At 47.8% G+C, this 20,582-nt stretch overlaps 1 protein-coding gene across 1 annotated transcript in view; it reads left to right on the forward strand.

Annotated features, from left to right (window-relative positions):
* The window catches only part of LOC103191444 (ankyrin repeat and fibronectin type-III domain-containing protein 1-like), a 42,785-nt gene extending 23,397 nt beyond the window's left edge, over nucleotides 1-19,388 (forward strand). Inside the window, exons 7-20 of the mRNA XM_042342575.1 lie at nucleotides 8,730-8,931; nucleotides 9,279-9,489; nucleotides 10,512-10,706; nucleotides 10,883-10,996; nucleotides 11,438-11,535; nucleotides 11,756-11,846; nucleotides 12,061-12,168; nucleotides 12,726-12,825; nucleotides 13,475-13,607; nucleotides 14,285-14,401; nucleotides 14,517-14,732; nucleotides 15,710-15,876; nucleotides 18,778-18,925; nucleotides 19,146-19,388. Coding sequence (XP_042198509.1) covers nucleotides 8,730-8,931; nucleotides 9,279-9,489; nucleotides 10,512-10,706; nucleotides 10,883-10,996; nucleotides 11,438-11,535; nucleotides 11,756-11,846; nucleotides 12,061-12,168; nucleotides 12,726-12,825; nucleotides 13,475-13,607; nucleotides 14,285-14,401; nucleotides 14,517-14,732; nucleotides 15,710-15,876; nucleotides 18,778-18,925; nucleotides 19,146-19,388 — 2,143 coding nt within the window. The remainder of the gene's footprint in view (nucleotides 1-8,729; nucleotides 8,932-9,278; nucleotides 9,490-10,511; nucleotides 10,707-10,882; nucleotides 10,997-11,437; nucleotides 11,536-11,755; nucleotides 11,847-12,060; nucleotides 12,169-12,725; nucleotides 12,826-13,474; nucleotides 13,608-14,284; nucleotides 14,402-14,516; nucleotides 14,733-15,709; nucleotides 15,877-18,777; nucleotides 18,926-19,145) is intronic.
* Nucleotides 19,389-20,582: the final 1,194 nt, after the last annotated feature.

Here is a 20,582-nt window from a genome sequence, read left to right on the forward strand (position 1 = left end):
TTGTACTGATTGATGTGCCAGAGACCAATATAGAGTATATCCAGGATCTATTAAGTTGGCTGCAGAATGGGAGGAATGTTTCCTTTAGTACCTGAGCTTCCATTACACATCTTCCATTCCCTTTGTCACTGGCTGAGAAACGCCTCACACCCCTTCAAAGAACAACTCAGAGCCTATCGGCCTGAGCGTTACCTCACCCAAGCAGCACAAGCCCACAAAGGAATCCTGACAATGGAGTGTAGTTTGAGTGTGAGTGGGACAGCTTGAACTCCTCCGTTGCTAGATGATGAATGATACATATGTGTATGTGTGTGTTCCAACCTTAGTTGTGAGTCTCAAAAGCACTATTTGTACAAAAAGATGGAGTTGCTAGTAATGTTATCACAAAGCACTAGGTGCTTTGCAGGGAATTGGGACACCCAACTATACAAAATACATTGACATACCGTACACACACATTATATACACATTATACACACAGTATATACACACATTCATATGCACACTCTAAACATTCACATGCTCACGATGTACACAACACAATATATGCGCACTCTACACATGAGTACACACACGTGTACCCAAACACTGAAAGTACACCGTATTTCTGCACCTATCTGCCATTTGTAACAGGAGTAAGTGAAATATGAATCTGGAAAATCCTTTATGAGGCTAAAGCACTCTATATGTTGGGCTCATTGAACCTATCAACTGGCTATGTTGTCCCAAAGGCTGCAAAGCTGCTATTTCATGCTGTGATGTCGCAACAGCCTGTTGCTTTGTCAGTGTTTCCTTGTGTCCTCTCAAATACACCATTTCTTATAATAAACTGCAAACAGGCTGGACACAGCAGCTGAAGAGAGCATGACTGCAAAGCTGGCCCCTCCTAAGCACAAAGAATCACCCAGTGGGATTGATGTGAGTCTCCTTTATGCAAACGACAAACAACATTGAGTGAAAATTCAGTCTCGATGCCGCTTTCTCGCGGCTAGCAAGTCTGGCTTCAGAAAGAATCACCCGTGAAACACAAAGCCAGCACTTGGTTACTCCTGACAGCCAGTCTTTTTAGTCCCCACATTGCACTTCCATCATTAGTTAAGAGTTCTTTTTGTTGGGCACAATTCTGGACTTCACGAATACTCCATACTTGCACTGCACAACCATGCTGTTACCATAGATTAGAGGCCAGGGTCACTGACTAGGGCACCTTGTGAGCTGGGAACAGGGAGAACATCAGCAATGCCAGACACTAAATGAAAGTTGGCATCTGTCCCACAGACAGAACCTGAGAGCTAAAGTACTGGACTGGGTACTGGACTGGGGTAAGTAACGTTTTGTGGCTTTTTGCTGTGCCTCACAGACCACAGCTCCTTCAGTTTTATATTTAATGGGTCCTACAGAATGTCTGGCAAATTTGCTTTGTGCAACTCAGTAATCCCATCCCGAAGCTTTCGCTTATCACTAGCATATGTTAGTACTGCAGTGGGGATAAATCACTGGTGCGACCCCACTTGGAATATTGTGAGCAGTTCTGGTCACTGCAATATAAAAAGGATATTGCAGTGATTGAGAGAATACAGAGGAGGGCAACCAAAATGATTGAAGGGATGGAGTGACTGGACTTCGAGGAGCGATTAGATAAACTGGGCATGTTCACATTGGAGAAGAGAAGGTTGAGGATGATATGATGGCGATCTTTAAGATTCTGAAGGGACAAGATAACGTAGACGATGATACGCAGTTTTACCTTATACTGAACAGTAGGACCAGAGGACACGGCCTGCAATTGAAGAGGGTAAATTCAGAACAAATCTGCGCAAACATTACTTCATTAAGAGAGTAATAAACTTACGGAACAGACTCCCTAGGGAGACAGACGGTGGCAGCAGAAAATGTGATTTGTTTCAAGAACAAATTGGACAGATTTCTGCTAGAAAATAATAATATAATAATCCTTGCATTGATACAGCGCCTTATCACTTTTTCAAGACGTCTCAAAGCACTTCACAGAATATACTCTCATATTTTGTGGGTGAAACATGGCAGCCAATTGCGTACAGTAGTGTCCCACAAACAATCATGGATTGAGTGAGCAATTTTTTTTTTGAAGGAAGTATTATCTCCAGAAAAGCAATCTCCCAACCGACTAACAACCAGGTTACTACTCAGTAAACAGAGGCATGTGGAGTAAGGAAACTTGCCCAACGTTTCACCCTGCCCGGGAATAGAACCCAGCTCTCTTGCTTGCGAGGCGAGTGCTCTAACCACTGAGCTACAGGACTCGTCAGTATCTACAATATCTCAGGACACAGTATATAGTTTGGGACACGACATATCAGGATGGTGGAAGGCAAACTAGATGGATCTTGGTCTTCTTTCTCTTAACAAATTTGTATGTTCTTATGATGGGGTAGAATGTTACAGTGAGGCTATATCATCAGCTTGTTCAGATGAGAGGTTTGGGGTAAACCAGGGAGTGTTCCACTAAGATTGATGGTGAGGTGTATATCATCACTTTCCATTCACTCTTGTTGTGCTGGATGGTCAGTTCCGATGGAGATGATTAAATTGTGAATGGAAAGATGTGTAAACTTGTGGAGTCCTATAGCTCAGTGGTTAGAGCACTCGCCTCACAAGTGAGAGACCTGGATTTGATTCCCAACAGGGCAAACCCTTGGGCAAGTTGGGCAGACGTCTGATAATATTCCCTCAAGAAAAAAAACAATAATAAATTGGTCATTTCAATCCACGACTGTTTGTGGACACTGCTGTGTGCAATTGGCTGCTGTGTTTCACCCCCACAAATATATTCTGTGAAGCGCTTTGAGACGTCTGGAAGACATGACAAGCATTATATTAATTGCAGGGATTATTTATATATTACGAATGGGCTAAGATGGGAAAGAAGGGAACTGTGCAGGAAAGGGCAGTACAGTTGAATTATTAGGTAAATGGTTTGAGTGATTTGCTCAGATTGGGATTTGAGGTTCACCCCAAGAGATTGAGTGGGTGATCACAATAGGTTAGGATTAGAATGAACTGTGCAAGGAATTGGTTTAATGAGTTGGATGAGTTGAATGTTTCTGCGTCACGTTGTGCCAGAAAGTTGTTCCTGTGTTGTATCCTGATATTTAGATAATATCTAAAAAGGAGTGAAAAACAAGGAATGAGGAAAGGGCAGGTAAATCTCATGGAAAAGATTGCTCTTAAAAAAACAACACACACATGAGCTGAATGACTTTCTGTGCTCTAAATTTATATAGTTCTAAGTTTGTAGCTTTCCTGACCAAATAGTTTTCTTTGTGAATGAGGTGCACATGTATTAATGTTTGAGTGTGTTCAAGTGTTTGTATAATTATTGAATTGTATTATTTTGTATGTTAGCTTGCTCAATTATTCTTTTTGTAGCTAAAAGTGATCTTCAATTCATGGATCCACTGAGCAAGTGTGTGTGACTGAAGAGCAGAGGCTGTAACACAGACACATGTTTTATACAAAAACACTGCCTTTCTCAGGCTGTTCCCCTGCAGCTAACATTTAGCAGCCAGATTCCATGACATTTCCCTAAACATTAATGCTGAGGACAACAACAACAACAAGATTCCATTTATAGAGTGCCTTTCACGTCGGGAGGACGTCCCAAAGCGCTGGACAGTTGGGTCAGGACCCGAGCAGGGGGGGGGAAATGGTCAGGTCGAGGGGAGGGAAGGGAGGGAGCGAGGATGGGGGAAATGGTCAGGGTGAGGGGAGGGAAGGGAGGGAGCGAGGAGGGGGTAGAGAGTCGAGAGGGGAGCTGAAGGCACGGTCAAAGAGAAAGGTCTTGAGACCGGCCTTGAAGGAGGAAAGGGAGGAAGCGGCGAAGGCACTGGCGGATAGAGTTCCAGAGCCTTGGGGCTGAGAGGCTGAAGGCCCGGCCACCGATGGTAGGGCGATTGGGGCGGGGGACGTGGAGCAGATCGGAGCCAGAGGAACGGAGGGTACAGGCAGGTAGGTAGGGGGATAGTAGGTCGGAGGGGTAGGAGGGAGCGAGGCCGTGAATGGCCCTGTAGGTGAGGATGAGGATCTTGAAATAGATCCTCTGGGGGATGGGTAGCCAGTGGAGCCGAGCGAGGGTGAGGGCGAAGGTGAGGGTGAAGGTGGGAGTGAGGGCGAGGGTGGGAGTGATGTGTTCCCGAAGCCTGGTGCGGGACAGTACACGAGCTGCAGAGTTCTGAATGACCTGCAGCTTGTGGAGGGAGGGCCGGGAAGGCCGGCGAGGAGAGAGTTCCCATAGTCCAGCCTTGAGGTGATAAAGGCGTGGACCAGAGTTTCAGCCGCGTGAGGGGTGAGGTAGTGCCGTAGTCTGGCGATATTCCGGAGGTGATGGAAGGCGGTGCCAGTTGTGGTGCGGATATGAGGGAGAAAGGACAGCTCAGGGTCGAACAGAACCCGAGGTTCCTGATGGCTTTGAGAGGTGGAGAGTGCGGCCTTGGATGCTGATGCTGTCAGCGCCTGAGGTGCGGAGGCGCTGACGTGAGCCAATCAGGAGGGTCTCAGTTTTGCACACGTTGAGCTGAAGAAAGTTGTCTCTTGTCCAGGACTCGATGTCGGACAGACAGCTGTCAGGACATCGGGGGTCGTGGAGTTGAGGGTAGAGGAGGAAAGGTAGAGTTGGGTGTCATCCGCATACATGTGGAAGTTAACCCCATGTCTGCGGATGATGTCACCACAGGGGGAGCATATAGAGGGTGAAAAGGAGGGGACCGAGGACAGACCCCTGAGGGACACCGCACGAGACAGTGTGGGGGGTGGAGAAAAAGCCATTCGTGGAAACATAGTGAAGACGGTGGGAGAGGTACGACCTAAACCACTCAAGGACAGGGCCTTGAAGGTTGAGGTGGGAGGACAAGCGGTGGAGGAGGATAGCGTGGTCGACCGTATCGAATGCTGCCGATAGGTCGAGGAGGACGAGGAGGCAGAGGGAGCCCTGGTCACAGATGGTCAGGATGTCATTGGTGACCTTGACCAGGGCAGTTTCTGTGCTATGGGCAGCACGGAAACCCGACTGAAGGGGTTCGAATAGTGAATGGGTGGAGAGGAAAGAGCGCAGCTGGGAGGCGACAACTCGTTCCAGGACCTTGGACAGGAAGGGGAGGTTGGAGATGGGCCGGTAGCTTGATAGCTGCGACGCATCAAGGGAGGGTTTTTTCAAGGTGGGAGTGATGGTGGCAGTTTTTAAGGGAATGGGAACAGAGCCAGAGGAGAGGGACAGGTTGACGATGTCTGTGATATGTGGGGCAAGGAGGTGGAGCTGGGAGATAAGGAGTGGAGTGGGGATGGGGTCAAGGGAGCAGGTGGTGGGTTTCAGGGATAGGATGAGTTTGGTGACAGAGGGTGGGGAAACGGGTATGAAAGTGTGTAGGGGAGGATGGGTATGAGTTGGAATGTGGGAGGGAGGGGGTGGGGGGTGGGTGGATGTTGAAGGGGAAGTGACCGCGGAGCGGATTCCCTTGATTTTGGATTCAAGGAAATCCAGCATCTCCTCGCAGTGAAGGTTGGAGGAGAGTCAAGTCAAGTCAATATACAGTCAAGTCACTTTACAATATATTATGCGAGTCTCAAGTGCTTTGAGATGTTGCAAAGATGTGATATATATCAAATGCAAGAATTATTATTATAACACTGGTAAGTTTATGTAATAAGAAGTGCAGTTTGTGGAGTGCATCACATCAGCTGTAGCTTATATTGGTAACTACCCTGGGATGGACTACAGTCCATTTAATTATGCACCTGCTGATCTGCTTCATTAGATGATGGAACGAACTGCTAGTTCCTCATTAGCAGCTGTCTCCTGATTAGCAGAGTCTCTGTGCTGCAGCAGTGAGCGTTAAAGGTCAGACACTGTTAGATAAAGTTCAATTAACCAGAGCAAGAATCTCTTTCAGTAGCTGACCTTTCTCCTGTTGCTTACTGATCAGCACCTCAGACCTGGAATCAGAGTAAATTATCATTGTTGTGGTTTTACAAACTGTATACCCACTAACCCTTCTCACATCAGCCCTGTTTACGCTGATCCAACTCATTCTTACCCTGCACTGCCCTGCAAAGAGGGTGACTGTGAATATTTGGTGAAATGTAGCCTCTCTGATAAAACTTTTTTGCTGACTTTCCCAGTAAACTTTGTGCGTGGTTAAAATCTCAAATCTCAACCAGTCTGCTTGTTAGCTCCTAGATCACAAACGATGTTTGTGTGGAAAGGCAGTCATGGTTTAATGCTTGCTGCTAACCTCTCAGACACCATGATTATTACACAAACTCTGTGCTGTTGCATTTCTTCCCACTCATTAAGGACTCTTTAGTTCCCAGACCATGTGAGTAGACAACTTTATGTTGTGGCTTATTTAGCCATGTCTCTGTGCCTAAATTGCAACTGTGCTTAATTGTAACAAATCCTCGGTTAGATTGAGGGGGGAACCCTCACAGGATTGAGGTACGAACAGGAATGGTCTTCTGTCTGGACTCTTGCGTGTGGGAAAACAGATCCACTGCAGACCCAGGAACCTGTTGAATCAAAACCTGAGAGAAAGTGGAAGAGAGAGGGACAGATAGAAAGTTGTGAGTGGACACAGTATAAACCAAAGATAAGGGGATCCACTCAGCTGCCTCTGCCCTTCTGAACACTCCCTCCCCCCTCCCCCACTCACACCCCAGCCCCTATACATCCTTCCCTCCACACCTTCCTCACCCCTCTCATCACCACCATAATCCACATGAAACCAACCATCTGCTCCCTCGACCCTATCCCTACCCCTCTCTCCTTGCCTCCCAGCACCACCTCCTTGCCTCTTACCCTTAAACCTCTCCCTGTCCACTGGCATCGTTCCCACCCCTCTAAAAATAGTCGTCATCACTTCTATCCTTAAAAATCCTCCCTGGACTGATTCCTGCTTTCAACTACCACCCCATCTGCAACCTCCCTTTCCTCTCCAAGGTCCTGGAACGAGTTGTTACTTCCCAGCTTCGCTCCTTCCTCTTCCGCCACTCCCTTTACAAACCCCTCCAATCGGGTTTCCGTGCCACCCACAGCACAGAAACAGCTCTGGTCAAAGTGATAAATGATATTTTGTCCATCTGCGACCAGGCCTTCCTCTGCCTCCTCGTCCTCCTTAACCTCTCTGCTGTCTTCGATACAGTTGACCACTCTATCCTCCACCAACTCCTCTCACCTCAACCTTCATGGTTCTGTCCTTGCATGGTTTAGATTCTACCACTCACACCATCTCCACTTCATCTCCACAAACAGTTTCTCCTCTAACCCCCGCACTATCTAGTGCAGGGTTCCTCAGGGTTCTGTCCTCGGTCCCCTCCTTTTCAATATCTATATACTCCCCCTTGGTAACATCATCCACAGACATGGGGTCAATTTCCACATGTATGCGGATGACACCCAACTCCATTTCTCTGCCTCCACCCTCGACTCTGAATGTCTATAAGACATCAAGTCCTGGATGAGAGCTAACTTTCTACAGTTGAACATCAACAAGACCGAGGCTCTCCTCATTGGCTCGCGTCAGTACATCCACATCCACTGATAGCATCACCATCCATGTTGCACACTCCATCTTGCTAAGCCAGTCCAGAACCTTTTTTGACCCTTAACTACCCCATACTCCGTGCGATGACCCACTCTGCCTTCCCCCACCTCTGCAACATCGCCCGGCTCCGCCACTGTCTCACACCACAGGCTGCCGAAGCCCTCAAACATGGTCATAACATCCAGGCTAGACTACGCAAACTCCCAGCTGTTGGCATCCCCAAATCCTCCCTACACAGGCTGCAAATCATTCAGAACTCTGCAGCCTGTGTCCTCTTCCACACCACGCTGTGTGACCCTATCACCCCCATCTTTACCCAACTCCACTGGTTTCCCATTACACAGGGGATACAGTTCAGATCTTGGTCCTCACCTTCAAAGCCCTCCATGGCCTTGCTCCCCTCAACCTCTCTGACCTCCTAACCCCCCCTACCATCCTGCTCGCTCCGTCTGCTCAGCGGGCTCCGTCTGCTTCACCTCCACTGCCTCGTCCGCTCCACCATTGCCGGGCAGGCCTTCTGTCACTCTGCCCCCACCCTCTGGAACTCCATCTCCTTCAAGACCCTCCTCTTTGACCGTGCCTTCGGTCATCCTCTATCCCCCCCCCTGCTCTCCACACTTCCCAATCCCAACCCCCCGTTCGAGTCCGAAATGCTGATTGTCCAGCGTCTTGGGATGTCCTCCCACGTGTAATTTTGTTGTTGTTGTTGTATACCTTGGATATGTGGGACAGTTCCTAGGTGTGTGGGGAATAGAACAGAAGTCAAAGAAAATTTTGCTTCATTGAGGCTTATTTATTGTGAAGAATCAGATACCTGAACCTTGCTCCTTGATATTTGCTGCTGAGTTCATCCGGATCGGCACAGAATAAAAAACATTGATGTAGCAGTCCATGAGCACAGCTGATGGTCAGCCCTGGTGAGCACTTCACTAGATGATTATTGAGGAATTAGTTCGAGAAAGTCTACCAAAATAAATAAACACTTTACAGAAATAACATTCCTTTTAATCTAAACAGTTGCTTCTTATTAGTTTGATTTCTCTGGAACCCAACTCAGTAGGACAGGAAAGGCCAGCAGTGGGGCCATTTCCTGGGAGCCTGGCTGGGTGAGGAGTACTGAACCCAGATGATCTGTTTCTGTGTTTCTTTCTTCAGGAGTCTGAGACTCAAGATGACACAGCAAATGCAGAACCTGCAATTGATACACACAAAGAAAACCAGCATCCCCTCGTCACCAAATGCAGCAAAGCGCCTCTATCGCAACCTTTCAGATAAATTAAAGGGTAGTCACTCCTCCGCAGATGAAGCATTCTTGACTGGGAAGATGGACAATGATCGGCTGAGAAAGTCGTGCATGGTAATGGTTGCTGTTACTCAGTTATTTTCTTGGTTAGTTGGTAATGCATTTGCTTCTGGGTCAAAAGGTTATGAGTTCAAGCCCTACATCAGTACTTTGAGCTCATGGGTCTAGGCAGTACTGGAGGGAACCCTTCATTGCGAGAGACACTATCCTTTGAATGAGATATTAAACCAAGTCCCATCTGCCTGTTTAGATGAATGGTATCCCTCCAGTTTAATTGCTCATCCAACTAATGAGTTTGATGTGCACAAAATGGCTATCAAATTTGCCTCTAAGAATAATCAGCACACTTGATAGAAGTTCTCTATGTTCTATATTGAATGTGTTTCTTTGCTGAATGGTAGAATATCCCATGCAACAAAGCTATATTGGAGGCAGTGGAGCAGCAAGACCTGGATGCGGTGCAGGCAATGCTCAGACAACACAGCGCTCAAGATCTAGATCTGAATACACCCAACAGCGAGGGGCTGGTGCCTCTGGATATTGCCATCATGACCAATAATGTGCCGGTGGCTAGGATACTCCTGAAGGCAGGAGCAAAAGAGAGCCCCCACTGTAAGTACATTAAACATCATTTTGTGGCCACCAGTCATGAGCTGGGCCAATAGAAAAACAAACCTGCAATCTTACGACCCCACAGGTCAGCTGGGTTCAGTGGAATCTGAGAAAAACCCTTCCTCCCAGAGAAGACCACTTCCCTCCAAGAAACCCCCCCCCCCGAGAAAACACCCTCCCCTAAGAAAACACCTGCCCCCCCAAGAAAACACCCTCCCCCTCAAAACACCCTCCGCCTCCCCAAGAAACCCTCTCACCCCAAGAAAACACCCTCCCCCTGAGAACCCCCGCCCAGAGAAAATACTCTTCCCCAAGACACACCCCCGCCAAGAAAAGGAGAAAACAAATCTTGAAAAAACACCCCCCGAGAAAATACTCTCCCCCCGGGAAACAACAACAACTTGGATTTATATAGCGCCCCCCCACACTAGATGGCATTTCACCCTCCCCCCGAGAACCCCCCCACCCCGAGAAAACACTCTCCCCCTCAAAACACCCTCCATCTCTCTGAGAAAACACCATCCCTCCAAGACTTCCCCAAGAAATCTCCCTCCCCCTGAGAACCCCCTGTTCCGAAAAAATACCCTTCCCCAAGAAACCCCCCACCGAGAAAATAAAAAAAAACTCCAGAGAACACCCCGCAAGCAAAATACCCTCCCCTTCCCCCAGAGAAAACAGCTTCCCTAAGAAACCTCCCTGAGAAAACACCCCCGAGAAAATACCCACCCCCCAAAAAATACCCTCCCCCGAGAAAACACCCTCCTCCAAGTAAACACCGTCCCCCAAGAATTCCCCCAAATAAAACATCATAAAACACCCTCTCCCGAGAGAACAGTCTCCCCCCACAAGTAAACACTCTCCAAGAACTCCCCCCAAATAAAACACCCTCCCCCGAAAAAATATTCTCCCTCTGAGAAAACACCCTCCCCTGAGAACCCCCCACAAGAAAACACCCTCCCCCAAGAACACCCCCAACTGTGTGTTCATTGTGTAATCCGTATTTCTCATATTTGGATTCCTAGTTGTCAGCCTGGAGAGCCGAGCCCTGCACCTCGACAGGTTAGTGGAGGAGGCCCAGGAGCGAGGGGACGAGCTGTCTACTCAGCTGCACAATGAGGTCCTGAGTCTGGAGCGGCCAGAGACTGAAAAGCTCCTGAAAGCGTGGGAATGGAGGCACAAACTGTACCAGCGCATGAGAGCAGGATTCCAACATGCAAGTCAGTGCCACAAAGTACATGCTGCTCAGTGTGGGGACTCAACCAGTTTGTCAGTGATTATTAAATGTCCAGGTGGGGTTGGAAGAGGGAACACGAACGGTTGACTGTCACTGATGTGGTGCGGGTTGTACAACAGTAACACTGTTATCTAACCCGCCTGTTGTTTCTTCACCCAGAGCCTCCTGACACACCAACCAATGTCCAGCTCTCTGTGACCAGCAGCACCTCACTCACTGTTACCTTCGAGGAGCCTCTATGTGTTAACTCTGCTATAGTCACAAGATACAAAGGTATTTGCACCTCTGGGTGTGGCCCTGTGTTCTGATCTGTGTTGGATATTACTGGAAATTAGTAACAGACATTTCAGCTTTCCTGACCATTTTTTTCTGGTCTCCTTGTTTGTCTGGCATGTGTGCTGTATGTGAAAGGTTGTGAAACTTTGGAACAATGCATAAATATTGCAGGAAAACAACTGCAGCTATATATTTGGGAAAGCCCTGCTGGATTGCTGGGGCAATGTTGGGGGAACATTGGAGTAACATTGTGGGAATACTGCAGTAATGGCAGGGGGAAACTAGAGATTCTGTGGAAATGTTGGGGAATGCTGGTAAATGTCTTGAGAATCCTGCAAAATGTTGGAACATTAAGGGAACTCTAGCAGTGTAATTACATACTCATTTACATTATTATTTAACGTTTCTCAAAATAATTCAGATTTATCTCTCTCTTAGTGGAGTGGAGCTGCCACAAGGATTTCACACCTCTGTGTGGAGTCATCATCATGCACAACCTGAGCACTCTGAACTGCCCAATCACAGGGCTGCTGACAGTAAGTCTAATCTATGAAGTCTTCTCCTCACTCTGCCCAGTGTCTGCATTGGCAAAGACAGTCTCAGCAAAGTTCATTCCTAACCGCCAATGCTACTATGATCAGAGTCTGCAGTCTGTTGAAGCTCAATCACACAACACAATTGGAACCCACAAACCTGTCTGTCTGTGCAATGTGCGTTGATGCTGTCAGATAACTAAGTCTTTTTCGTGCCCACTAGGGCAAGGAGTATTATATCCGCGTGTCAGCGGCCAATATGAAAGGCTGGGGAGCACCGCAGGCTTCCACTCCACCATTCGCTGCTCCCTCAAGTGAGTGAATCATTATTCAGAGAATAATCTTATTCTGATCCAGTTAACTTTACTTATCAGAAATGTTGTTGGTCTAACTCTAACAGAAGGCTGTTGGGGATGTGTGTTAGGGCACAGGTTGAGTAGGTGAAAGTGGTAATGTGGTTTTGAGTGGGTAGGATTGGGTGTAAATGGGTGAGTGTGCTGCGTTCAGTAATCTCTGTTTATGCCACAGATTGGAAGGAGATGGCCAGGAAGGAGGTGAGGCAGGAAGAACACATAGAAGCTCTGGAGCAGTTATTGGATCTGGTCCGAACCGCACACCAGAATTACAGCACCAAAGGTGAGCACGAGGGCTGGGGTGGGGACCCTGCCCAAGAACCCCTCACACTTTATTCAATTTATTTAATTGTTGTCAGTTTTGTGTCAAGTATGTTATTCTTTAGTTTCAATCATTAAACATATTGCTGGCCCTATTATTATGAGAAAAATACCAGCATTTTCTAATATTCTAAATTCCAAGTATGACCAATGCAAAAGGGTGTTCGTCATGTTGCATAACAAGCACTCGCTCCAAGCACACTGTGTCTATCTCTCACTGTGTGTGTTTTGGTGTGTGTGTGTGTCTTTTTATGGCTGTGTTTGCTGGGGAATCATTATGTGCCGGACAATTTAGTACTAAACATAGTCTGTGATCGCTATCACAGAGGATACCGCACATCAGACGCTCCGTTTAAACAGAGATAAGGGTTATTTGAATTGTCGCCTGATTTTCCCTCCTCACTCAGACTCTCTCACACTCATACTCTCTGTTACACATTGTTGTTCAGACAGACTCGCACACAAACAGAGATATACCTATTCTCTACTAACACTAATTTAATTGTTTGAAATTTCTAGAAAACGCAAAGGTGCAGAATTGCAGCCGCAAACAATCTGTCTCCAGGAGCCTGAAACATCTCTTTCATTCATCCAACAAATTTGTCAAAACGTTGCGAAGGTTTTTGTCTTTTTTACAGCAGGGGAGGAATGTGGGTCTTGAGACATTGTAGGCAGACACGGCTGATGGTGCTCAGGGTTAATATTCCGGGCTATTCCTGTGCGCAATTGGCTGCCGTGTTTCACCCACAAAATATAAAGTCAATTCATTTTACAGAATATTCTGTGAAACGCTTTGAGACTTCTCAAAGACTTAATAAGGCGCTATCAAATACAAGGATTATTATTATTATGGTTTGTCCAGAAAAAGGAAACTTCACCTAATTCTTCATAGCGCTTCCTGAGGGTGAGGCAACGGTGCTAAATGTGGGAGGGTGATGATGCTGACATTGTGATAGGCCCAATTTCAGGAACCAGTGGGAGGGTGAAAGAGATAGGAATAGAATTCCTGTGCATTATATTAGCCCCAACGTTTCAGCATTTCCTCTGCATACTCCCTTCTAGTGTCACCTACATTGCAGTATGTCAGTTTGTAGGGTCTTCTCAGTGGGATTTTCTCAGGCCTTTGGGGGAGGAATGGTTCAGGACACAATGTTGTCTGCTCCAGCACCTTCAGTAACCTGGAAAATTGGCCCAGGGAGGGGGGAGTGTTGAGCTGACCCTGGATAATTCAGTGTGATTTGTAACCATGCTTCTCTTGTTCTTCCAAGAGGCATTTACATGGCAGCCGCCTTTTATTACAAGGACAGCATCTTAGTGAGCAGTGAGGAGCAGCTGCCAATTGTGGAGATTGATAGCTCCTACTCCAGCACCCTCATGCAGGATTTTCTCTGGTTTGCCAAGGTATTGAGATTAATATTCGGTTTTCTAATGTTACTCCCCCCATAATGATTCTTAATCCACAACATTAGTTTATTAAGTAACTACTTTATTCTCTGCTCCCAATAATCCTGTGCTCCAACCAGAAACCCACAATCTGGTTCCTTTCCGAGGATCATTTTATACTTTCTGCTTCTATTTCATTGGCTCTTTGTTAATTGTATTCAACTTATTAAAGGGACATCCTACAACTGCAGCTAGCTGACAGCTGCCCACTTTTACAGCTACTTATTTTCTTCATATTTCCTGGGCTTCACTGTCCGTGGAGAGCATTCTCAACAGTAATGTAGGCTGTAGCTTTGTGTCAGATGCACCTCTGTGAATCTGCGTTTAGCTGTGTTGCAGGAATGTAATGGTGCTCCATTTGTCATGGCTCCTTGAGTCACCTTGATCTACGCTCCTCAGGTTCACTGCTCTCTCTGAGGTGGGTGCAGCTCTGACCTCAAACAGAAGAACTGACTGAATCAAGAGGAGCAGAATCCATTCTTAGTTAGCGATTCCAGGACCGAGCGGGACTCACTCAATCTTCACCTCACAGCCTAGCTTGGCCACCTTGGGACTGATTATGCAGTGTGTTCAAATTTAAAGAATTTATCTTCTGTTCTAAATATTTCATCGCTAAGTTGTGTTGTTTATTGCAGCTGTCCTGCTCTTGGGAGGATGTTCAGTTGTTGCGTCAGACACTGTCCATCTCAATGTCCTCCTCGTCAGCACTGCAGGTCAGACACAAGATGCTGGTAGCAGCTGCTCAATTACAGGTCAGTGACTTCATCATAGTCTTTGTGTAACCAGGTAAGGACTGCCACAGCAGTGTCTCTGTGCCCATGCATGGTCTCTGTACCCTCAGCAACTCTTTTGTTCTTCCTTCTGCAGACATTGCTCTGCACCCAGAACCTGGGCCGGCTTCACTATGAGCCCATCAAGGACCGACATGGTAATGTTCTGCTGGTCACAGTCCGGGAATTTGGAAGTTGCTGTCCCTTCCTCAATGCAAAGTGGATCCATATCTCCAAATTACAGAACCAAAGGAAATCGCTCTCCACTCCTGAGGAGCCCACTGCTCTTGATGTATTGCTCATTACTATCCAGGTCTGACATCCAGAAGTTAATTTTTTTTGTCAACTGGGTTTGGATACTCTTAGCATGGTGATGCGGAAATCATGATGATGCAAGAGAATTCCATGCATTCCACCTACACATGCAAATCCCAGAGATGCATTGTTGGAATGGAATGCGCTCGGTCTTCCTGGAAGGAAGCATCCTGCTTACCTAATTCCAGAAAGTATTATGCATAGGTTGATAAGAGCGAAGGCTTGGAGAGCCCAGAGTATGTGTTGGGGTAACTACTGGAGTCTAACCAGCTAAAACTGTATAGCTTGTCAGTGATATTGCTGATTGGCAAGCTTTCCTGCTGCTCGTCCAGCTAAGACCACCGTTAGGGCTTTGGCTTGCAGGGTTAACAGGAGCTGAGTGGGATGATTCCCTGCCCCTCGTGGCTGGTCTGCCCTTACAGGTCCTGCTGATGGGCTGTGCTGTCATCAGCAGTGTCCTTGAATACTGTGGACCTGCCTGGCTCAGGAACCGGACTAGAGACCACCACAGAGGGCTGGCTCAATTCCGACATTCTGACAGAAGTTAATCTGCTGAGGTTAATCTGCTCAGGAGGAGTCATTCTGCTTTGAGGTGTTAATTCTGTTGTGGGTTGTGTTGCAGTTGACTACTGATCTCTGGGCTCTGCCTCTATATCTCTAAATCCAGTCCAGATATGTGAATACTCAGGTCCGTAACTCTGTCTGTCCAGGGCCTTGGGACGTCCTCCCGACATGAAAGGCGCTTTACAAATGTAATTTTGTTGTTGTTGGGTGTTGAAAGTGGGATGGATTTGATGGAATCTGAGTAGCTTCAAGTGTGCGAATGCAGAGTCCACATCTAATGCTCACTCAGAAAGCAACCAAGAGAGGTGGTATAGTGGGGGAGTTTAACCACAATAGCACTAAGTTGAATGCTTGTAATTAGCCCTGAAAACACAGCGCAGGAGATCATTCAAGCATTGTGCTCTCCTGTAGGACGTGCTGTCTTACCAGCAAGGCAGCCTGCAGCGACTCAGCCCTGGTCTGTACTTGGGCTATTTAAAACTTTCCAGCTCTGTGGATCAGATTAAAGTCCTCGTTCCTCAGAAATTTCCAAATGTTCTGTGCCACACAAAGGTGCGAGAGAATGACAATGTTTCCAGGTAAGTAATAATAATAATAATCCTTGCATTTGATATTGTGCTTTTCACGTCTTCTAGACATCTCAAAACACTTCACAGAATATACTGTAAAGTAAATTGACTGTATATTTGTGGGCGAAACGCAGTAGCCAACTGCGCACAGCAGTGTCCCACAAACAGTCGTGGATTGAAGTGACCAATTTATTATTATTCATTTCTTGAGGGATTATTATCAGGCATGTGGAGTAAGGAAACTTGCCCGAGGTTTCACCCTGGAAGCTTGCCCAAGATAGCACCGGTCATAACCAGTACCAAGCCCAGTGCTCTTTTCTCTCTAAGTCTTTTATTATATTTATTCGTACAGTGTTATCAACAATCACTGCTTCTGATATAAATGTGCCTTGCTTGCTGTCCTACCTTCCAGCATGATGGGGTGAAACTCCACAAATTGGTCATATTACTTCCTTTTCAACATGAGGAGGTCACAGTGTAATTGTACTGCTGCATTCTCAATACTTTGTTGCTTCAATTAATGCCTTTGAAGTGTTTATCGTAGAATTATACAGCACAGTATATGCTGTGTATTGTGTATTTGTTCAGTCCCTGAAGTATCGCCTCCTTGAAGGTTTCTCATTGTTCGTTAGCTGTTTTACCTGCCAATCTTTCTTTCCAGTCCCTTTTTAACTCACTGAAATTAGCCTCTTCCAGTTAAGTATCTTCATCTTTGATTGTTCCTTATCCCTTTCCATAAGTACTCTAAACTTAATCATGTTGTGATCACTGTTGTCCAGATGCTCTACTACTGAAACCTACTCCACTTGCCCCATTTCATTCCCCAGAACTAGGTCCAGCTCTGCTTCCTTCCTCGTTGGGCTGGAAACAAACTGATCCAGAAAGTTATCCTGCACACATTTCAGGAATCCTTCCCCCTCCTTGCCCTCTACACTGTTATTTCGCCAGTCTATGTTAGAATAATTAGAGTCCCCCATTATCATTACTCTATTGGTTTTGCATCTTTTTGAAATCTATCGTCAAATGAAATGAAATTCGCTCATCTATCTCCTTCCCACTATTTGGTGATCTATAGTATACACCAAACAGAGTAACAGCTTCTTTTCTGCTCCTTAACTCTAACCAAATAGATTCTGTTTGTGGGGCCTCTAATACATCGTCCCTTTCCAGGGCTGTAACTATGTCTTTAATCAATATTGACCCCGCCCCCCTCCCGTTTCCTTCCCTATGAATAAATTGTAGCCAGGAATATTCAGCTCCCATTCCTGCCCTTGTTTGAGCCAGGTTTCTGTTATTGCCATAACCCCATGTGGCAACTTGAGCCGCAGCTCACCAATCATATTTGTCATACTCTGGGCATTTACCCACATGCACTCCAAGACTGACTGAGTCTGTTCTGCATTTCTCCCCTGTCTAATCCCTCCTTTTTCTAGACTACTCCTGATTACATTGCTATTCGTCTCTCCCAGCCCTCTATGTAACTTCTTTCTCATCTCTGATGCTCCATCCTGATTCACTTCTTCCCCTCGAAATTAGTTTGAACCCTTCCCCACAGCACTAGTTAACCTTCCTGAGAGGACATTGGTCCCAACCCTGTTCAGGTGCAACCCATCCACTCTGTACAAGTCCCCCCAGCCCTAGAACTGGTCCCAATGTTTCAGGAACCTGAAGCCCTCCTTTCTGCACCATTCCTCCACCCATATATTCATGTGTTTGATCCTGCTATTTTGATACTCACCGAGGCACTGGGAGTAATCCAGAGAGCACATCTTTGAGGTTCTACTCCTTAGCTTTTTCCCTAGCTTCTGATACTCTCCCTGTTGGATCTCAGCCTTTTTTCCCTATGTCATGGATCCCAACATGGATTTTCCCCTTCCCCCTGTAGAACATCCGTTCCATGATGTCTTCAACCCTGGCTCCAGGGAGGCAACATACCATTCGAGAATCACTTTTTTGGTTGCAGATACGCCTGTCTACTCCTTTCATTATTGCATTCCCAATGACAATTGTATTGACACTCTTCCCTGTGTCCCCTTGTGCATCCATTTGCTTTTGACTCCCCTCCCCAGAGGTGTCATTACCCTGACTGGTATTCAGTACAGAGAACCAGTTTGTGAGTGCCACACACTCAGGGGATCCCCTCTTCCTTACCATGCCGGTCGGTCATCCGCTCACTCTGTGGCTGTGGGGTGACCATCTCCTGAACCGTTTGATCCATGAACTCTTCAGCTTCCCGTATGCTATGGAGTGACACCAGCCTCTCCTCAAGCTCAGAAACTCTGCACAAGTTCGAGAATCCGGAGGCACTTCCTACACACGTATTTGTCCAGGCCACAAAGCATCCTGGAGTTCTCACATAGCACACATTGTGCATGCAACAGGTCTTAGCTGCACTATTCCCAGACATGATTTATATTATTTTAATATAAATATTATATATTTTATAATTATGCACCTCTTTCCCCCCCTGCACTTAATTCCCACTCTCACCAAATTCCTGCACAGAATTCCCTGTTCTGTCCTCACTCAGATATGTCCTCGCTCTGCTTGAGAGCAGATAAATTTTTATCATCTCTATGGATATATTCACATGATACCTGGTCTAGTACTGCCTTTACACCCATCTCAATGTTATGGTGGAATGTGGCCGATCTGGGAAATAAATTGAAATAATACAGTACTTGTTTTCTTCTACTTGGATGAGTACCTACATTTCCACAGGTCACTAAGGGCTCCTAGAGCCAGGAACTTGGTACTGCAGCATTATCTCGACTTCTCTAAACTATCTTCAGGGTTAAAGCTAATAACATGGATGGAGACCTGAAATTTTCCTGGTGTATCCTCAAGACGAATTGAGCCAGAATCTCTCAAAATTAACCACAATCTTAAAGCTCTGCTCTCTCCCCCCAGGGAGGAGTGGGAATGGCTCCAGAGACTGTCAGAGTGCAAGGATGTGAATGCCACGGATCGTGTTCCTGATGCTCCGACACCGCTGGGATTGCAGCTGCAGATGGCAGTGCGCGCACTGCTGAAGCTCATCAATGTGCCTCCTCGCCAGGTATCTCACCTCACACTCACCTGTGCGTCCCGGAGCGACACGTTCCCACCTCTGCATCTGCCCACGTTGAGCAGTTCTGTTCTGTGTGAAACTACCAATAACATGGAAATCGACCATCTCTCTGATATATTCTGCAGTGGCTGTGATTCACCTCATTGCGCCCCTCACAGATACACACGTGTACAGGTGTGTGTGTGTGACTGTTATTCTGTGACTGTAGGCGGGACACATGCGCCTCTTCACTCGGGATGTGCTGGAGTTGGGCCACGACGTCTCCTTTCTGCTGCTGATGCCGTCCGCAGATGATGTTTGTAACCCTCCGGGACAGTCCCCGCCCCGCGGCCGCTCCGACACTCTCCACCTCCCACTACAGATGTTTGAACTCGGTAACGAGACCTCTCCTTCAGCGCCTGTCAGCGCGGCTCCGGGAGCAGTAATGTGTAGCGGCCGTGTGTGTCACTGAGGGCGGTGGGGGGTGGGGGATTGTGAGGTGGGGTGGGGGGTGGGTTGGTTGGGGGTGTGTGGATGGGGGGGGTGGGTGGGTGTGGGTGGGGGGGTGGGTTGGTTAGGGGGTGGGGTGTGGGTTGGTTGGGGGGGGTGTGGGTGGGGGGTGGGTTGGTTGGGGGGTGTGTGGGTGGGTGGGTGTGGGTGGTGTGGGTGGGGGGGGGGGTTGGTTGGGGGTGGGGGTGTGGGTTGGTTGGGGGGTGGGGGTGTGGGTTGGTGGGGGGTGGGTTGGTTGGGTGTGGGGTGTGGTGGGTGGGGGGGTGTGGGGTGTGTGGGTGGGGTGGTGGGTGTGGGTGGGGTTTGGTTGGGGGTGGGGTGTGTGGGTGTGGTGGGGTGGGTGGGGGTGGGGTGGGGGGGTGTGGGGTGGGGGGTGGTTGGTTGGGGGGTGGGGTGTGTGTGGGTGGGGGGGGGTGGTGGGTGGTGTGGGTGTGGGTGGGGGTGTGTGGTGGGGTGGGTGGGTGGTTGGGGGGTGGGGTGGTGGGGGTGTGGGTGGGGGGGTGTGGGGGGGGGTGTGGGTGGGGGATTCTCTCGCCACCAAACCGTAACGGCTCTGATGTAATTCCAATAAAAGCAGCGCTGGTGCCGCCAGAGCCAGAGCGTGAGGGAGACCCTCCCCCTGTCCCCGGGGAGACCCTCCCCCCGATACCCCATACCTGCCGCTCGGCGCCCCCTGCCGACCCGAGCGCGGCCCGCACCCGGCGAGGAGACGGCTTTAAGAGGGCAATTTTGGTTACCTGTGAGTACGAGAGTGTGTGAGAGCTTCAGGCAGTGCGAGTGTGTGAGGGAGTTACTGTCTGTCTGTGAGGGAGTGTGTGAGGGAGTTACTGTCTGTCTGTGAGGGAGTGTGTGAGGGAGTTACTGTCTGTCTGTGAGGGAGTGTGTGAGGGAGTTACTGTCTGTCTGTGAGGGAGTGTGTGAGGGAGTTACTGTCTGTCTGTGAGGGAGTGTGTGAGGGAGTTACTGTCTGTCTGTGAGGGAGTGTGTGAGGGAGTTACTGTCTGTCTGTGAGGGAGTGTGTGAGGGAGTTACTGTCTGTCTGTGAGGGAGTGTGTGAGGGAGTTACTGTCTGTCTGTGAGGGAGTGTGTGAGGAGTTACTGTCTGTCTGTGAGGGAGTGTGTGAGGGAGTTACTGTCTGTCTGTGAGGGAGTGTGT

This window comes from Callorhinchus milii, unplaced genomic scaffold (genome assembly GCF_018977255.1).
Source record: "Callorhinchus milii isolate IMCB2004 unplaced genomic scaffold, IMCB_Cmil_1.0 Scaffold20, whole genome shotgun sequence".
Lineage (NCBI taxonomy): Eukaryota > Metazoa > Chordata > Chondrichthyes > Chimaeriformes > Callorhinchidae > Callorhinchus > Callorhinchus milii.